Source organism: Alligator sinensis, unplaced genomic scaffold, assembly GCF_000455745.1.
Source record: "Alligator sinensis unplaced genomic scaffold, ASM45574v1 scaffold1499_1, whole genome shotgun sequence".
NCBI classification, from domain to species: Eukaryota; Metazoa; Chordata; order Crocodylia; family Alligatoridae; genus Alligator; species Alligator sinensis.
The window spans coordinates 87,369-103,691 of NW_005842494.1; the positions used below are offsets into that span (position 1 = coordinate 87,369).

The following is a 16,323-nucleotide window of genomic DNA, read 5'->3' on the forward strand; positions in this document are numbered from 1 at the left end:
GCAGGAGGCTGAACAAGCCAGGTGAGTTGGGCTTTGTGACTGGGCTAACTGGACGCGAGCTGGGCCAGACATCCATTGGGATGGGTGGGGGTAGTCCTGCATTTGCATTCCCCCGTGAATGGGAGGGAGGTCTTTGTGGAGACCCATTTCCACTGGGGTGCTCCCCCCAACTCCCCAAGTCTGTCTCTCTTGCTCCTGTCCCATGTTACATGGCACAAGGTGTGTTCTGCTGCCAGGATAACCAGGGTCCCTTTTCACTGAACTTCCAGCCAGCTCCTCTGTGGGTACAAGCAACTTTGGTGGAGATCTGCTGACTTACACCAGCTGAGGCTCTAGCTTCAAATTTGTGAGTCTCTACAGGGCCTAGAAGAAGGGGCCTCTGCTCTCACCTGGTATCTCTACCTGAAAGCACAATATGCACACTACATTTGGTTGCTTATAAGTCTGACACCCTCTCATTATAGGTACAGGGGCAGGGTGTCTAAGTGGGAGGGTGCATATACACATATACTTTGCTTCTCCTGAGCTCCTGTGATGAGAAGTATCTGGTGTCACGTGTCTTTCACTGTTGGTGACCTACATCGTAATTGCACAATTCTTAAGGAGGGAAGAACAAGATTATGTGGTGAAACTTGGGAGGATTGTCTTATAGTCCTTTCAAAAAGATAGTCATGGAGTGCCCTTGTGAAGCTGGAACATCTTGTTCGTCTTCTAGCGACTCTATTGTAGCAATAACCTGGAGAGAAGGTTAGCAAGATAAGAGCATAAACCTCCTGAAAGCATCGGATACCTATGTAATCTGCTGAGAGCGGTGAGACACGGGAGGCAGGCTTTGCATGAATGTTTCTAGAGGAAGGTTTTATTACTTACCATTTCTTATTCTGCAGGGTCCCACTTCAAACTGGGACAGCGTCACGTGGAACTGACTTGCAGCAGAAAAAAGATGCTCTCCCTGAGATTGTTGTTCTTGCCCCACATTGCTAATTAACAGCATTTTTTTTTTCCAAGGACAGCTTTATTCTCCCTTCCTACCTAATGGTACAAAGTAAAAGCAGGGCTGCTCTTGAAAGGAAGTTTGATCAAGTGGTAAAGGAACAGTGGCTTTGGGATGTCTAGCTTCTATTACAAGCTTATAACAGCTCCCTTATTTGTTAAATACAGTGGTACCAGCTTCACTTCAGACCTGCAACCATAGTTGACTGGCTTGCTTGTCTTTAATGATGACACACTCACGATTCCTTGCTGTATTTCCCCAGGAACCGGGCCAATGCAGTCGAGGGCAATGCGGAAGAGGTGGTGGTGAACTTGAGACAAGCACGCACAGTGCTTCAGGAGGCCCAGGACATGATCAGGGGCTCCAGTTACTCCCTCCAGTTCGTCCAGGATCGCATAGTTGAGGTGACCGATACTTGTAGAATTTCTCGCGTTCTCAGGGATGCTCCTCTGCAACTCATTGTGGAGGCCCCAGCTGAGAGCCGTGTCGCCCTGCGTGGGTTACCAGGCAGCCTTGATTATTGCCCTTTTCCATCCCACCCAGCTGGGAAAATGAGACTCCACCAGTGTGTCCAAGAAGCTGGCATAGTTGTAAAAAGTCTGATTTCCCCCTAGCCCCCACATTTTCTTCCCCTGCATCCTTGCTCTGTTTCTTGGCATATCCCCCTAGTAAATCTTGTCACAGTCCTGGGCTCCGAGCACCCAGAGATAGAAGCTGTCTTTTCTGTGCTCAGCTGTGCGCTGCCTAGCACAAGGCCCCCGGATGACTGACCAGTAGCTGCTGTAGTCACCAGCAGATCAGCTATAGTGTACTAAGAGCAGCCCACAACACTGGCCATTTCATTTGTGTGTTTCTGGGATGAGTTTTTTCTTTTAAATAACCAGTTTTGTGGGGTTTTAGATCCAGAGTGTCCTTGGCCCAGCTGAGAAGAACCTGAGGCAGGTTACGGCTCAGCTGGACAGCTTCACGGAGAGGCTCAGCCAGCTGCGGCATAAGGTGGAGCAGAACCGGCTGCGGGCTGCGGATGCACAAGACAGTGCAGCAAGTGCCAGTGAGCAAGCCTGGAGAGCGCAACAGGTATGCAGAGATCCTGGGGAGCCCAGGAAGGACTTGTTGCGTTTGTCCCGGGATAACGGTGCTGCGTTTGTCTCAGAACAAAAATATTCCTGGAGTGGTGTGTACATACATCACCTTTCTAATCAGTGAGTGGCTGAACGCACTACTGCTTTTCTGCCGTTGATTCAATGGTGAAATTCCAGCACAACTGTACAGACGTATTTTGCAATATCCCAGGATAACCTGTTACTACCGCTTAGCCGGGAAACTTTTTTTAGGATTTATCCTGGGACAGTGGGCATGGATGTGTATACACTTTCACTTTCCCCCAGGATAAAAGAGTTTATCCCAGGGTAAATGCAGCATCTGTTTGCACTCACACTGTCCTTTCTGAGAGGGGGTGATCCCTATTGTGTGTTGTGCCCCAGGTAACACCAAACCACTGCCGCACGTGAAGGTTATAAAGAGGTAAGAACTACCTCGCTATGTCAGACCAATGATCCATATGGCCTGTGTTTTGCTTCTGACAGCAGGGAGTAACAGATGCTTTAGAGGAAGAGCAGAAGAAACAGGGCTTGTCCAGCCCATCTCAGATTCTCTCAGTCACCTGCAGTCATGGGCTTAGGGATACCCTGAGACCAAGACACAGCCTGACTGTTGTGTAGAGCATCACATTAATTTATTGTGCTCTTATATAATAGTAACGAGGACAATCGACGATGCAAAGCTCCATAGGCAGATTCAACACTGGACCCCTTGTGTATCTGCTTGAACTCGTGTGCACTGCTCATTCTCTTTCTCACAGGGACTTGATCAGGTGAAACAAAAGTATGCCGAGCTGAAGAGGCGGATGGGCCAAACTTCAGTCCAGGGAGTACAGGGCAGCAGGATCCAGGATATCGGCATGGAGGCAAATGCAATCTTTGAAGAAACTCTGGACATGATGCTCAGGATGGAAAGTAAGAGGTTTTGTGCAGGCATTGACAGAACATGATTTGTAGAGGGGAAGACGGGCTGCCGACTCCTGAGTGAGGGAGTGTGCCCAGGAGCGGGGCTGTGTACTCAATAGTGAGAGGCTGTGAAGCAGCATCACATACTGATGTGAGCTTTGCTTAGCATGAGGCATGGGATGCAATTACGCTGGTGCAGATTTTCCCAATCTAATCAAGTCTTGAACCAGAAGCTCTGCTTTGCAGATGCACAAAATATCCTGCTAAGCAAAGAGCTTGGAGGAAAAATGTTGCCCACAGAAACCTAGAAAATTGGGTATGCTGGTTCTGAGAACCGTGAAGGAAAATCACCTGCCTTGTATTAATCCTTGCCATTGGCAGTTAAGTGATTGGTTACTGTCTCTACCAGTTCACTGAATTGTACTGCATTCTTCTCAGCTCCAGTCATTACTTTTGCTATATAAGTCTGCTGTGTAATAGAAGCTACATTTGTCCCTGGCCACACTGGGGTGAATTCAGTGTTATAATTTCATGTATAATTTCATTCTATGTACTTTCCATGCCAGTAACATGGGCATTTTATGAGCCCGTGGCACTGGGACAAGCACCCACCAAACGCACAGGTGCTTTGGATTCTTGCTGAGATCTGAGCTTGCAGCGGGAGAGAAAAACTAGTGTGCTGCCACCAGGATCTCAAACAGCCTTCCACAACCCGTCCTCTTAGTACTTCATTCAAGTCATGCAGTGCAGTCAGGAACTGTGACCTACCTGGCTAGCTTAGCTATGCTATGCCAGCCTGGACTTTAGCGTGGGCTGTGAAGTACTCCGGGGACCCTGCATGAATGCTTCACTTCTTTTGGGACAGAAGCTACCTTGTGGGAGTCTAGGATGTGCTGAAGAAACACCTGACTTCAAAGCAAATGTATGCCCAGTCCCAGATTGCCTCTAATGCTCTCCTGCTCCATGCACTCGCTTCCATTTTAAGCTTTCAAATCTAGTAACTTTGCTCAAAGAAGGTGCTGGCCAGTGGGTAGATTTAGTGCTGTCACCAAGAGGTTGGGACGTTCTGAGTTGGTGGAGAATGACTGATCGATTGGCCCCACGTCCAAGCAGTTATCAGGTTGGGGCCTGGGCATCACTCTCATTGCTAAAGCAAGTGGATGTCTTTCATCGAAGGCGCTTCTCTGTGCCAGGGATCTCGCACGATACTGCTGCTTGCTGTTGATGCCAGGCATTTAGGGCTGTTCGTAGGCTGCCAAGCACAGCAAGGAATCTTGATGTTGCTAAATAGGCCAGCGTGCAATTTCCCTTCCCAAACATGATGCGCATACGTTATGAGCTTGCGTCTGCTCCCATTGACGTCAGCAGCAAAACTCCCAGCAACTTCAGTGGCATTGTCTGAATGAGATGGAGCTTAGAAACACTGAATGCAAGGGAGCTCAAACACCCTGTATAGCCTAGGTTGGGCTTGATTTTATGAGGCACTGAGAGAGTGGGTTTCAGCACAACCTAAATGCAGCTAGCTGAGTGCTGACAATATTTGCTGAGAAATGCATTTTCAGACAGGTGCTGCAGGCCTAGGGCATGGCTGGGGGTGATGTCTTTGTCTCTTTCTTAGCCTCTCAGCCCTTAACCCTGTTTCTATCCTCAGCCATCGAAACAGAAATTCAGGCAAGCAACAAAGCATTCATCTTGAAGTCAGCCAGCCTGGCAGGCCTGGAGGAGCGCGTGGAAAGGATACGAGATAATATCAACGAAAAAGTCTCATACTACAACAGCTGCTAATAAATGAACTTCTGGGGCTCCATCTCACTGGGTAATTGCATTGTCTGCCTTCTGCTCAGACACTGTCTGGTGTATTTATCCCCATCTCCTGGCTGAAGTTTTCCTGTTTCCAGAGTATCTGTTTTTAGTAAATAGAATCACTTTACCTAGGGGTGGGGGAGCTAGCACTGAGCTAAAAGAGTGAACCCCTGGACAGAATTAATGTTTGGTTGGGTTGAAGTCATCCAATGGCTTGAGAAAAGGGAGAGAGAACTCTTTGCAGAGACTTTTTTTTAATTATTTGTAAGGGAAGGCAGATTAATCCTGCAGGAGATTCGCAAACCAGAATGGGGGAGGTTGTTTGGCTTCAGCCACTGGAGTTATTCTTTTTTTACCTGGACTTCACCTTTCAAGTTAACCATCACATGTGGCCTTTTGTAACATTTTAAACACACTGTAATTTTGTTCTTTGAAAAGAGAGGTAGCATGGGCAGGAACAAAGCCGTCACTATATTTAAGGACATGCTCAGAAGTGGATGATGTTATCAGCCATCAAATCAACAGTTTTGCAAATAAAAGCACTAGAGCTTGCAACTCCCGGACTGAGTTAAAAATGTCTTGTTTGACTTCCTGCCGCAATCTGCTTATTTACAACCTAGCGCTTTGCGGGTAGCCAGTCTGCATTTGCAATTGGAATTGGACTAAAGGGATTTAATAGGTCATTTCCATCTCTAGTTTCTATGAATAACCAACAGGCACTTTACAAAACAAAAGTCAGCTTTATTAAGCACAGTATTTATTGCACAATTACAGACTTGGAAGCAGGGAATTCAGACCTCGCTGTAGTTATCTTCAGACATATGGAGGATGCTAGTAGGCTCTTGCCTTTTACAGCTTAAACAAAAACTGCACAGCCAAGGCAGGCAATTGATACTGGACTTTAAATTACTGAAGCTTGGGAATAAAAAGACTTCCTAGCAGGAAGGGTCACAGGCTGCAAAAACGACCCAGACGGCAATGACTAGAACTCTGTATGGCTTTGGTTTATATGACTTTTGCTGTGCAGCACACTCGTTACACATTGGACGACTACACAACACACACAGGACAAAGCTGTAGCACTGTGTAATACACTGAGAAGGTGCTAGCAGAAGCATCATGCCCACACACCTCCCTTTTCCTAAAACACCTTCTGCACGTATTCATGATCCAGATGCACTTCAAGGTCATTGCATTGAAGAAATCTCAGGACTACATTCAGGCAGCTCGCTGATGAACGGCCACTGCCCTGAGAAAACTGCTCCCCATCTGTTGCTGGCAGGATCCGGTCTCCTCTCTCTCTGCTTGCATTATTGATGTCTGGCTTTGAAGCACAGAAAGAATAAAACAGCCCTTCTGTTTCTGAATGGGAGAGAGAATTCGAAGTAATGGTTTAAATTGTTTCCCTGGACAAGTGCTACCCCCCACCCCCCTCAATACACCCACTGGACATAGGAACGGCTCAGTTCTACTTTTTAATCTTTCATGAGCAACAGGTAGAGGATTAATCATATTAGTCCACCTGTTGAAGTCTCTAATGCATGTACTATGCCCGTCTTATCTAGTAATCCTTTATAAAACTGGAGCTGCATAATCGCAGCAGTAGAAGGTGTCCTTGGTGATCACAAAACGTGACTGACTTAACATGTGCTGTGCTCGGGAGGGGAGCTGAACCTGCTGACGTTCACCTTTGGGGAACGTTCTTCCCTGCAATGTTCAACAGTAAGGCTTCTTAGCGCTCCTGGACTGCAGCGCAAGCCTTATCCACTCAGCTTATCTGCAGTTAATCGCATCTGTGCTCAAAAGGCAGGAAAGCCACTTCCCCGAGTACATGTTGCTGCTCCTGCTGGGTGGTGTGTGCCAGCAAGAGAGCCGGTTACTGCTGACAACTTGTCACATGGACACATCCCCATATACTCCCCCCCCGAAATCACGTTTGTCCAGGCCTTATGGTCAATGGCCTCCTGTCAATGCCTGGGTTTGCCAAGATGGTGAATGACAGCTGAACGGCCCCTTATCCGGCTGATGGAGTTGTCTTTTTCCCTGGTGGTTCTAACTTTCTAGCTTGTACGGTTCAGGATAGCAGGATTGTGTTTTACTTCCTTTCCACGTGAATTATGCAAACCCGGGGAGGTCCGTCCTCGTGTAGAACCAGTTATGGAGCACCCGTTGAAATTCATTAAGGCCAATTTGTTAATCTAGACTGAAAGATCCATGCTTTGGGAAAATAAGATGCTTGCTGTATCCTGGCATCCCTCAAGTGCAAGCACAACCCAACAAACCTAGTGCATTCCCAGTGCCATGCTAGACATGCACTTTCCCTCCCCAATTCCTTGATACGGTTGTCATAGGAACTGGGATGCACTCACCATTAAAGATGTGGCGACCCCCATGCTGATTGGCTGATCACATTATCAAACAAACTCCAGTTTGTCCAGTGCCACAGTGTGGGCGGGTACCAAATTTCATGGGAACAAGAACCTCTGATCTGAAGGGGCTGTGGAGGACGAGGCAGTAAACAGAAGGAAAAAAATCCATGAAAGTTCCTCAGTTGGGCAAAAAAAAAAACCACCCCAAAAACCGTACATGTTTTAATATATGGAGTGGGCCAAGTGTTCAGTGGGTGTAAATCAGTGCATCTCTCTTGAAGCCAGAGGCTGAAGTCAGTGGATTTGGGGGAGTAACACGTGCTGAACACCAGGACCCCTGCTTTAACCAAGACAGAAGTGACCCAGGACTTTAAGTGAGCAACTGGGCTATGGAGTCTATCCCCCAAAATCTCAGGCAACCATGGACAAGATCCATAAGAAAGTTCATTTCGACCTGCCCCGCAATCACACACATTACAAGATGCCCACACTCCACCCACCAATGCTATTAGAAACTTAAGATCTTTGGTACAGAGACCAAAGGTCTGCAAATGTCTTGGCCCCCTGCAGCAGCAAGGAACATGCTGCCTATAAGTTCATCACGGGGGCACAGAAGGGAATTGGTGAGGTTTTATTCACAAAGGCGCCCCCGGGGGTTACAAGAAATAATGGCCACAAGCTAGCAGAGAGCAGATTTAGATTGGACATTAGGAAGAACTTCTTCACAGCTAGAGTGGCCAAGGTCTGGAACGGGGGCATCGCGCTGGGTTCATTTAGACCCAGCCCTCTTTCCTGCCTATGCAGGGGGTCGGACTCGATGACCTATTGAGGTCCCTTCTGACCCTAGCATCTATGAATCTATGTTGGGTAAAATATGCCCACGTAATCCTAGGAGCTGAGAGCCATCCCCCATGTACCCCAGAAAGAGGTGCATCACATCTTCAAAGATCCTTGTGACATTTTGGGGGAAAAGGGAAGTCCTTCCTGCCCTGCAGTCTGGTGGGAACCTGCTGTAGCCGGTGGAAGGCACCATGTCAAAGATCCTGGAGACTGATACCCTATAATACATCAGCCCATTGCAAGCTCTGCCATGTCAGCTGGCCAAGCTGGTGCTCAGGGCACCCCAAGGGCAAAAAAAGGATTTGACTGGCCACCACTCTCTATCCAGTCTTCATGAGTTTCCATCTCTCTTATTCCTCCCTTCCCACCCCTAGTGCAACCGCTGCACCTATCGCATGTTTCTAGCAAGCCCGGTCCCACGTGTAGGAATAGGGCTTTGGAGATAAACGGGACTCAGAAGTCACAGCTAGCGGCGCAGATACCTACTGGGATTTGACAGCCTTTTTATGAAGCACTGAATCAGAGCAGAAGCCTGTCTTCGCTTTCTCATGCCCAACACAGGCTGGGCTGCAGTCCCAAGAAGTTCTATTAAAAGGGCCCTGATTTTCTGGCAGGATCAAGCTACTGTCTATTGGCAGGAACCCGTTAACCAAGAAATCTTGCGTCTTCCTCTCTGTCCCCACTGTGCTTTGGTCCAGCTGAGCGGGAGAGTTCTGACAAGCCAACATGGGGATGAGAGGCAGCAACGTGTTCTTGTCTTGGTTGACAGCCTCCAAGTTGGCGACTATGGGGCTGACGGGTCGGGATGCTTCCACCACTTGTATGAGTGGGACGTTGTTGTCAGCCTCTGCATGGCAGTGCATGTGGAGTTTCTTCATGTGGTGTACGACAGCTGCAGCATTGAAGGCTTGCTGAGAAAGGAGAGAGGAAAGAAAACACAGCCATGACCATCTCCTGCTCTGAGCTGCCTGGAAGCTACAGCATGAGCGGGTTTTGCATCCTCCGGGAACGATTATTTGCTGCAAGGATAGGGCTGACAGGGCTGTGTTGGCTAGCACCGATTAGTTTATGCCATACAAAAGATGAGCCACTGACTGCATCCTGCTTCCTAGACGAGGCAACTGGGGGGACATGACATGGCTACGGCCGGCTAGCCAGAGCTGAACAGCTCTGAATCCACATTTTGAACAGAGCAGTAAAAGTCCCATAGAGACAGTTCTTGTCCCACCAGCAGCCAGTTTAGCTGTTAGTGCCATGGGTCCCCTCAGCAACAAACCATCCTTTCCCCTACCTGTCTAGACTTTAATGTCTCACTATATATATCATAGACCATGCTGGGGACTGTCACACTAGAGAACCTTTGGTGCAACTGCAATAAAAATAATATCAGTTGCAAAAGATCCCTGTCTGATTTCTGGAGAAAAATGGTCCATATTCTTGGGTGCTGACTCATAGAGCTGAAGGTTTGCTCATCGCTAGATGACAGCAATTGGCATTTGCTTTGGAAGTGGTTCTAGGCTCCCAGCAGCAAACAACTTACCTTCCATTTGCTCTTTGCAAAGTTTTTCTGAATCTGAGCGCTGACAGATGGGTATATGTCACGGTGAAGGGCTGTATTTCCATTAATCCTGCAGACGGGGAGAGAAGAAACCGGCTTGTAGGCAGATGGCATTTGTGAGGCATTCTACATTCTGGAGGCAGCTAACTGCTTTGTACATTCAATCAGCAATAATTAAACCCAAAGGAAAAACAGCAACAAAACACAATACAAACACACACTTCAAAGTCTGGAAAATATCAGAGCGGGATTTCTTTCCCCTTATTTTGAAGGCAAACAGTACACAAGTTGCATCTTTAATTAAGCATCATTTTGTTTCTTTTGTGACGACAGAAACAGGGTGTTCCAAGGCAGACAGCAAGGTAAACAGCAGGGATGAACTAGACCCCAGCATGCTAGAGGTGCCAGCTAGCAAGGTGGCACGAAATGCCAAGGTTGGTAAATAAAAGCTGCAGAGCTACACAGGTCCCCATTGCAGGGCCCACATCGCTCTTACCAGGGGTGCCTCAGGGCTTCTTCGCAATTAAACCTCTTGTTTGGATCCTTCTCCAGTAAATGACTGATGAAATGCTTGGCTGTTTGAGGGAAAGGCAGAGAGAGAGAAAGAGGTCTCAGCACTTTCTAGGAAATAACCCTCATGCTGACATGGCAAACGCTGGGAAGAAAACGTCCTGTTCCACAACATGTAACTCTGGTGTTTAGCACCATGCTAGAACAACACAGGAACGGGGATGTGCTGTCAGTGATGAGAATAAATGACAAGGAATTATGGAGCTCTTAACTGGAGATAGGCCAGGCTTTGTACCAAATTTATGGGAACTGCTGGGCTCCATCACTGCTGAGACCATCTCATCCAGGCTCTGAGAGCTGCTGCAGAGCCAAGTGAAAGACACCCTGCAGTGGGCAGAGATGGAAACACCTGCTCCCCTCCTCTCCCTACCCCAGCAATTTCTTCTCTAACCTCCATTGGCCTAAGCCTTGAAGAAAGGGGGGTTTACTTATATCCCTTCCCCAAATCCTGTGCTTGCAAATCCTTTTGATTCTAGTAGTATGTTCGCTATCCATGGAAACATCCAGTCCTTTTATGTAGGACCCTGCAAAGCCCATGGCCTCAGTAGCACCCTGTGGCAGTGAGCTGCACAGGCCGGCTGTGCTCAGGGGTGAGAAGCATCATTCACATTTGTTAACAAGCATTTTCTAGCCTCTGTTTGAATGTGGCTATCGGGAAAGGTGGCTGACGGGAGGCAGCTCAACATCGTATCAATGCAGAAAAAAATATGTGAAAGGGAAAGAAAATTCAGGGCTGTTTGCTGCTACAGCATGGAGGAATGCAAGAGCCAAGGGGGCTGCATTGCGGGCAAGAGATCTGAGAGCTATTGTAGCAGCTCTGCCAATGCGCCTTTTTTCAGCTATCCTAGTGCAAAGAGCCTTTCAGAGCTCTGCCAACATAACTCACTGCTGACTTACAGCCTTCCCTGGCAGTTCAGTTGCTCCGTTGGGGTAATTCAATTCATATTCAGTTCATACCCTTTGCTACTTCTCTCCTAAGCCTTCCCTGAGCAGAGCTTGTCCTGGTTACCTGAGAGAGCGGGGACAGGGTGTTGCTGTGAGAACAGGCAATCAACTCGCTGAGACTCTCCACTTGCTCTCCCTTTTGGCCCATTCAAAGCAAGCAGACCCTGTACTGCAGATGGCACATTTATGAGAGGAGAGAGTTACCTGACTCGGAGATGTCATCCCAAAAGGGAGATTCAAATTCAAAGTAGCCTTCCTTTATCTTTTCAAACAGTTTGGATTCTGTCTCTTCATAGAAAGGAGGGTATCCACACAGCCTGGAGTAGAGCAGAAAAAGGAAGGGTCAATTCCCTCCAACCTCTCCACACATACACTAGCCTGCATTTACGGGGACAGGGGAGGATGCTGCCCATATCCATCCTGTGCAGCTCGGCGAACGTGTGACAATGCACAAACAAGTTAAAAAGCTTCATAGGAAAACAAAGCCACAGCTGGCATGCAGCTGAGTGGTATGCTAATGAGAGAGCAGGTGAGTAGAAGAAGCCGAGAGGGGAGGCTGAATGATTTTTTAATGCTCCTCGAGGAATAGTGCACAGGATGTGATAAAGGATCATGAATGGGACTCCAGGCTGATGCACTGATTCCCCGCTGCTCGGCACCTGGTGCGATCACGTGAGCCTGTGCAGAGGGGTGAGTGAGTGGGGGACACTGATTATATCCCTCTTTGTACAGATACACGTAGGGAAAAGTGGAAGCCCCCATGGTCTGTTGGAAAAGCAAGGATCCTGTTTGCTTTATACTCACAAGATGTAGGTAATGACGCCTATAGACCAGCAGTCTACAGCTTTGCTGTATGGTTTCTGGGCCAGGACCTCTGGAGCTGCAGAAAATAAAAAGCGAGTCAGAATTATAGGCAAGATAAAGCATTCGAAGAATGCAAATGATCTGATGGAGGGAAAAAAAAATCAGTCTCCCATAGGCTTGGTCTCATAAAACTTTTATTCAGGAGGGAGAGTGAGTACCATGTATATGGCCACATTGAGTCAGTGCATGCCTGCCTGCTGGACTGCAAGGATCAGAAAGACAAGCTGACTGAATCAGATTTTAAGGTGAGAAAAAAGCCTTATGATGATCTAGTCACCTGGCTTCCTGCATAACCCAGGCCAGGGACCCTCATCCTGTGATTTATGCATTGTTTCTACTGCCCAGAAAGATGTCCTGGCCCAATTCATACACGGCAAGTAATGCAGAATCCATTGCAGAAGTCTTGCTGACCTGTCGCCATGTGTGAAAACCACATGTAGAGACATACCAGAATGTATTGCTTATAGGCCAGATTATCAAGTCTTTACTTTGCTATTTGCATGCTGTTTTCTTTGCCTCCTTCTAAAAAGAGCATAGGGTTTTCCTCCTGTTGTCATTGAGAGCCACCCCCAAGCCTTTCCTCACCAACATATCCTGGAGTCCCACAAGCCGTGGACATGATGCCATTCTGCTCCATTTTAGACAAGCCAAAGTCAGTGATCATGATCTTGGAGTTCTCTTCGGGGGTCAGGTAAAGCAGGTTTTCTGGCTGTGTGCGCAAAGAGGTCCGAATTTAAAATACTGTACTGACAATAATTAAGCGTGACAATTATGTTCTGCAAGTGACTGAGTCATTTTTAGGTTCATGCACAAAACTAGTGAAATGTTGGCTGGTACTGAGCCAAAATGAATCCCTGTGCCCCCCTCACCTGGGCCATTGCCTGCTACGCTGACCAGTTATAAACCCCATTCACCTTCTAGGGGAGAGGAAGCTCAAGACACCTGGATTTATTTTAGAACTGCCATAGACTCCCGGTGGGACTCCTGGCCCATCATTTTATCTCCCCTGTAGTGCAGCCCCCTTCTGTAAGAGGTGCAGGGAGGGATGGTGATATCTCCCTGCCGCACAGGAGTGTTAGGGGGATGTCAGCACACATCTAGGCCCTGGGGTGGTTGGGGCAGAACCCATCTTACTTTGTATGGTAAGTCCATCCCAATGAGGCCCTCATCCTCTCTGGGACCCTGGGATCCTACCACAATAGGGGTTTTATTTTAAAACTGACCTATATGTTGGACTCTCAAGTCCAAAGTGGTTCTATATTTTGGTGTTATTGTGGTAGCCTGGATTTGGGGGAGCCAGACCTTTAGTTCTCTCCTCAAGAAGTGAAATGCTAAATGGCTAAAGAATGTGGGCCAGAAAAGACGCTGTGCATGCACCCTGTTAGATATGTATACCATTTTATACATCGCTGGCTCTGTAGACGTATATGAATAAACACAAAACTGTGCTTTGACCCACTCAAGACCTGCCCAACAAGTGCATCCAATAAAAGAGCCCCTGGAGTGAGTTAGCAGGTAAATGTAGTTCCCTTGCTCTTCCAAGAAGTTCTCTAAAGTCTGGGCAGTGACCATGGAGGCTTTACCCCTAGGTTGTCCCTCTGTTTGTCCCACTGGCTTGGAAGTCAAAGTACAGCAATGACTCGAAGAAAATGAGGAGTCACGTTAGCCTACCTTGAGCATAATACAGAAAAATGTGCTGCTGTGACCTGCTACTGCACAAGCTAACGCAGCTGCCACCTCAGTTAAATGGTAGAGGCATGTGGTCTTGGTGCTAGAAGTGGAGGGTCTGGCCTCAAGGCTGACCCAGGGGGTAGGGCTAGCATTATCAACCTGAGCTTCGGAGTGTTGTAGGGTTTTGTTATGTGTCCTAGAGAGCTCCATGGGGCAGTTACTTCCATTGACCCACAAAATCTATAGGAAGCACCATATATAAATACCTTTAAGTCTCGGTGAACTATTCCATTTTCATGGAGATACTTCACTGCATCCAAGACCTGCCTGATCACAACACTCGCATCTTTCTCAGTAAAAACACCTCGTTCCAAGATTCGGTCAAATAACTCCCCACCGGACACCCTGTAAGAGAGAGACAGCACCCCTGGTTACAGAGCACAGAGTCCAAACTGAAAGCAGTAGCTTGTCTTCATGTCTGAATCAGTGAATTTTCCTCCATTTCCCTGCCTTGATCATACTCATCAACCTGGTGACCATGTCTGTGTCCACGCCCACTGGCAAAGACCCATCCCCTTCTACAGCTTTGCAAGTTTTGGCTTGCCCCATATAGCAGGGCAGTTTTGACACGGAGAACTGCTGCTTACAATGAAGCCAACACATTTGAATGGCAAAGCCTGGTAAATCCAAATGGCCACAGTGCTCTAATGCTCTTCATGAAACCCTGAAAGCTCAGATGAGTTTCCCTTATGACTTTCAACCTTGTGTCTGGAGTGGTCTTCAGGCTCCACTGCACAGCCTGATTTGCTATGGGTCAATCTGTGTGAGAACACCTTTATAAGTGAACACTTAATTCAGCTGCCTCATCTGGGATGCTCTCAGCTGTTTTCCCCAGCTAGCTTGTCTATTTTCCCTTTTGTGGGCTCAGTGCACAGCATAGCTTTAATGAAAAATATGCGCATTTCTGCACCATTAACTGCAACAAATTAGTTTGCACAGGTGGATCCTACGCTCTCTCATTTTAATGGCATAATAAAAAGCAGCCATGCCTAGGCACAAGGGGGAAGTGTCCATGGTAATTTTAAACCTCCTTGCTCTCATTTGGTTTATGAGGAACACTGGGAAGTGGGTACATTTGGCTATTTCAGACGTACAGGAATGAATCCCTCTGTGGGTGCTGAAATGGGCACATTTCCCCGGGGGACCGGGATGAAGGGAATCCTCTGATACTCACAGCTGCATGACCAGGTAGAAGTGAGTTGCGCTCTCATAAATGTCTTCCAGAGTCACAATGTTTTCATGCTTTATTCTGCAACCAGCAAAGAGAAAACACAGGTCTATGGAAGTCTGGGGCCTGATGCTCCTTTTGCTTTACACCAGTTTTGCTCTGGGCAAAATCCCATCAGCTCCCACTTCATGCCCATTTGCTCATGGCTCTTCTCCCATGCCTTGAACACTGCATCATATTAACACTAGCACAAACCAGAAAAGGAGCATTTTGCATGCAGTTACATGTGCCGCCAGTCAGTAAAGGACCAGCCCCCATCGCTTTTCATTCTGTGCATTGCTTTGCTTATTAGAAGTGAACACCTGATCTCACTTCACACCTACAGCATTTGGTTTTAGTCCATGTTATTCTCCTTTTCTCATGTTGTCCTCTTATGTTTGGGTGGTGAAGAGCAGGGGAATGTGGAAAGAAACTTTACAAATATCTTTGATTTTAAATACATTTAAGTATAAGCTAGTTTTTTCTTCTTTTTGTAATTTCACCTCATTCTTCTTTTTGTAATGTGATGCAGATCTGTGCAGCAGCAATAGCTAATGGTCCCTAGCAGGAAAACTCATGATTTTGTCTCTAGAAGAGTCCCTCTTGGGTTTGCTGTATTTGCATTTAAAAAATAAAATACAAAACACCAAGCACTCACTTTCTCAGCACTGCTATTTCATTCTCCAAGCTGCAGTCCCTAATGAGAGGAGACTTCTTGATGCACTTCAGAGCAAACAGCTTGCCAGTAGCCTTCTGTTTTACTAAGAAAACTTCTGAAAAGGCACCTCTGTGGAGACAAAACCCAAACGTGTTTCAATCGACAACAGAGCTGTCAGCAAATGCATAGCAAGAAGCTGAAGTAAAAGGCAAAGACAACAGGCAAATATGCAATAGCACAAGCCATTTGTAAATATGGCTCTGAATTTCTTGCACCCCAAAAGGAGGGTATGGCCTGACAGAATCCTGCTTGGACCCAATAGACAGAGAGCTCATTTGCTAACTTCATTTAGAGAACAGGAAAATCCCCAGCGTTTGCACCCATTTTGTAACAAGAGAAAGCCTTTAATAGGGAAAGGGTTAAATTCACAGCTTTTCTCTTCAACAATAGCTGAAAAAGACCCCCAGCAGCGAGACTAAATATAGAGCCATACCGCTACTCAGGATGACAACACACCAGTAAAGACAACCACGCAGCTACCCGTGCACATGTCAGGCCATGAGATATCTTCAGCGGTGTCAATCAGATTTAGAGCCCACCTCAGGGGAAGCAGATGCCACATGCAGTCGACAGCACATGCATCCAGCGAGCAGGATCTCAATGGGGAAGGATTCAAAGTGATGGCACACGGCTGCAATTCTCAGAGCCCATACTCCTTTACTGTGCAGGACCCTCCCTTCTAAATCCTAACATGAGCCCAGCTGGAAGAGGGTTTTGC

The 16,323-nt window shown here is 47.3% G+C and overlaps 2 protein-coding genes across 2 annotated transcripts in view; one reads left to right on the top strand and one right to left on the bottom strand.

Annotated features, from left to right (window-relative positions):
- Nucleotides 1-1,367, top strand: part of LAMB3 (laminin subunit beta 3) — a 75,039-nt gene extending 73,672 nt beyond the window's left edge. Inside the window, exon 20 of the mRNA XM_025212955.1 lies at nt 1,257-1,367. The gene's annotated coding sequence lies outside the window, so the exon portion shown is untranslated. The remainder of the gene's footprint in view (nt 1-1,256) is intronic.
- Nucleotides 1,368-4,657: 3,290 nt separating this feature from the next.
- Nucleotides 4,658-16,323, bottom strand: part of CAMK1G (calcium/calmodulin dependent protein kinase IG) — a 24,153-nt gene continuing 12,487 nt past the window's right edge. The window contains exons 3-13 of the mRNA XM_006031312.3: nt 15,546-15,674; nt 14,855-14,929; nt 13,887-14,025; nt 12,535-12,658; nt 11,890-11,965; nt 11,290-11,402; nt 10,067-10,145; nt 9,553-9,640; nt 8,499-8,923; nt 7,173-7,300; nt 4,658-6,165 (exon numbers count right to left, since the gene is read on the bottom strand). Coding sequence (XP_006031374.1) covers nt 7,210-7,300; nt 8,499-8,923; nt 9,553-9,640; nt 10,067-10,145; nt 11,290-11,402; nt 11,890-11,965; nt 12,535-12,658; nt 13,887-14,025; nt 14,855-14,929; nt 15,546-15,674 — 1,339 coding nt within the window. The 3' untranslated portion in view covers nt 4,658-6,165; nt 7,173-7,209. The remainder of the gene's footprint in view (nt 6,166-7,172; nt 7,301-8,498; nt 8,924-9,552; nt 9,641-10,066; nt 10,146-11,289; nt 11,403-11,889; nt 11,966-12,534; nt 12,659-13,886; nt 14,026-14,854; nt 14,930-15,545; nt 15,675-16,323) is intronic.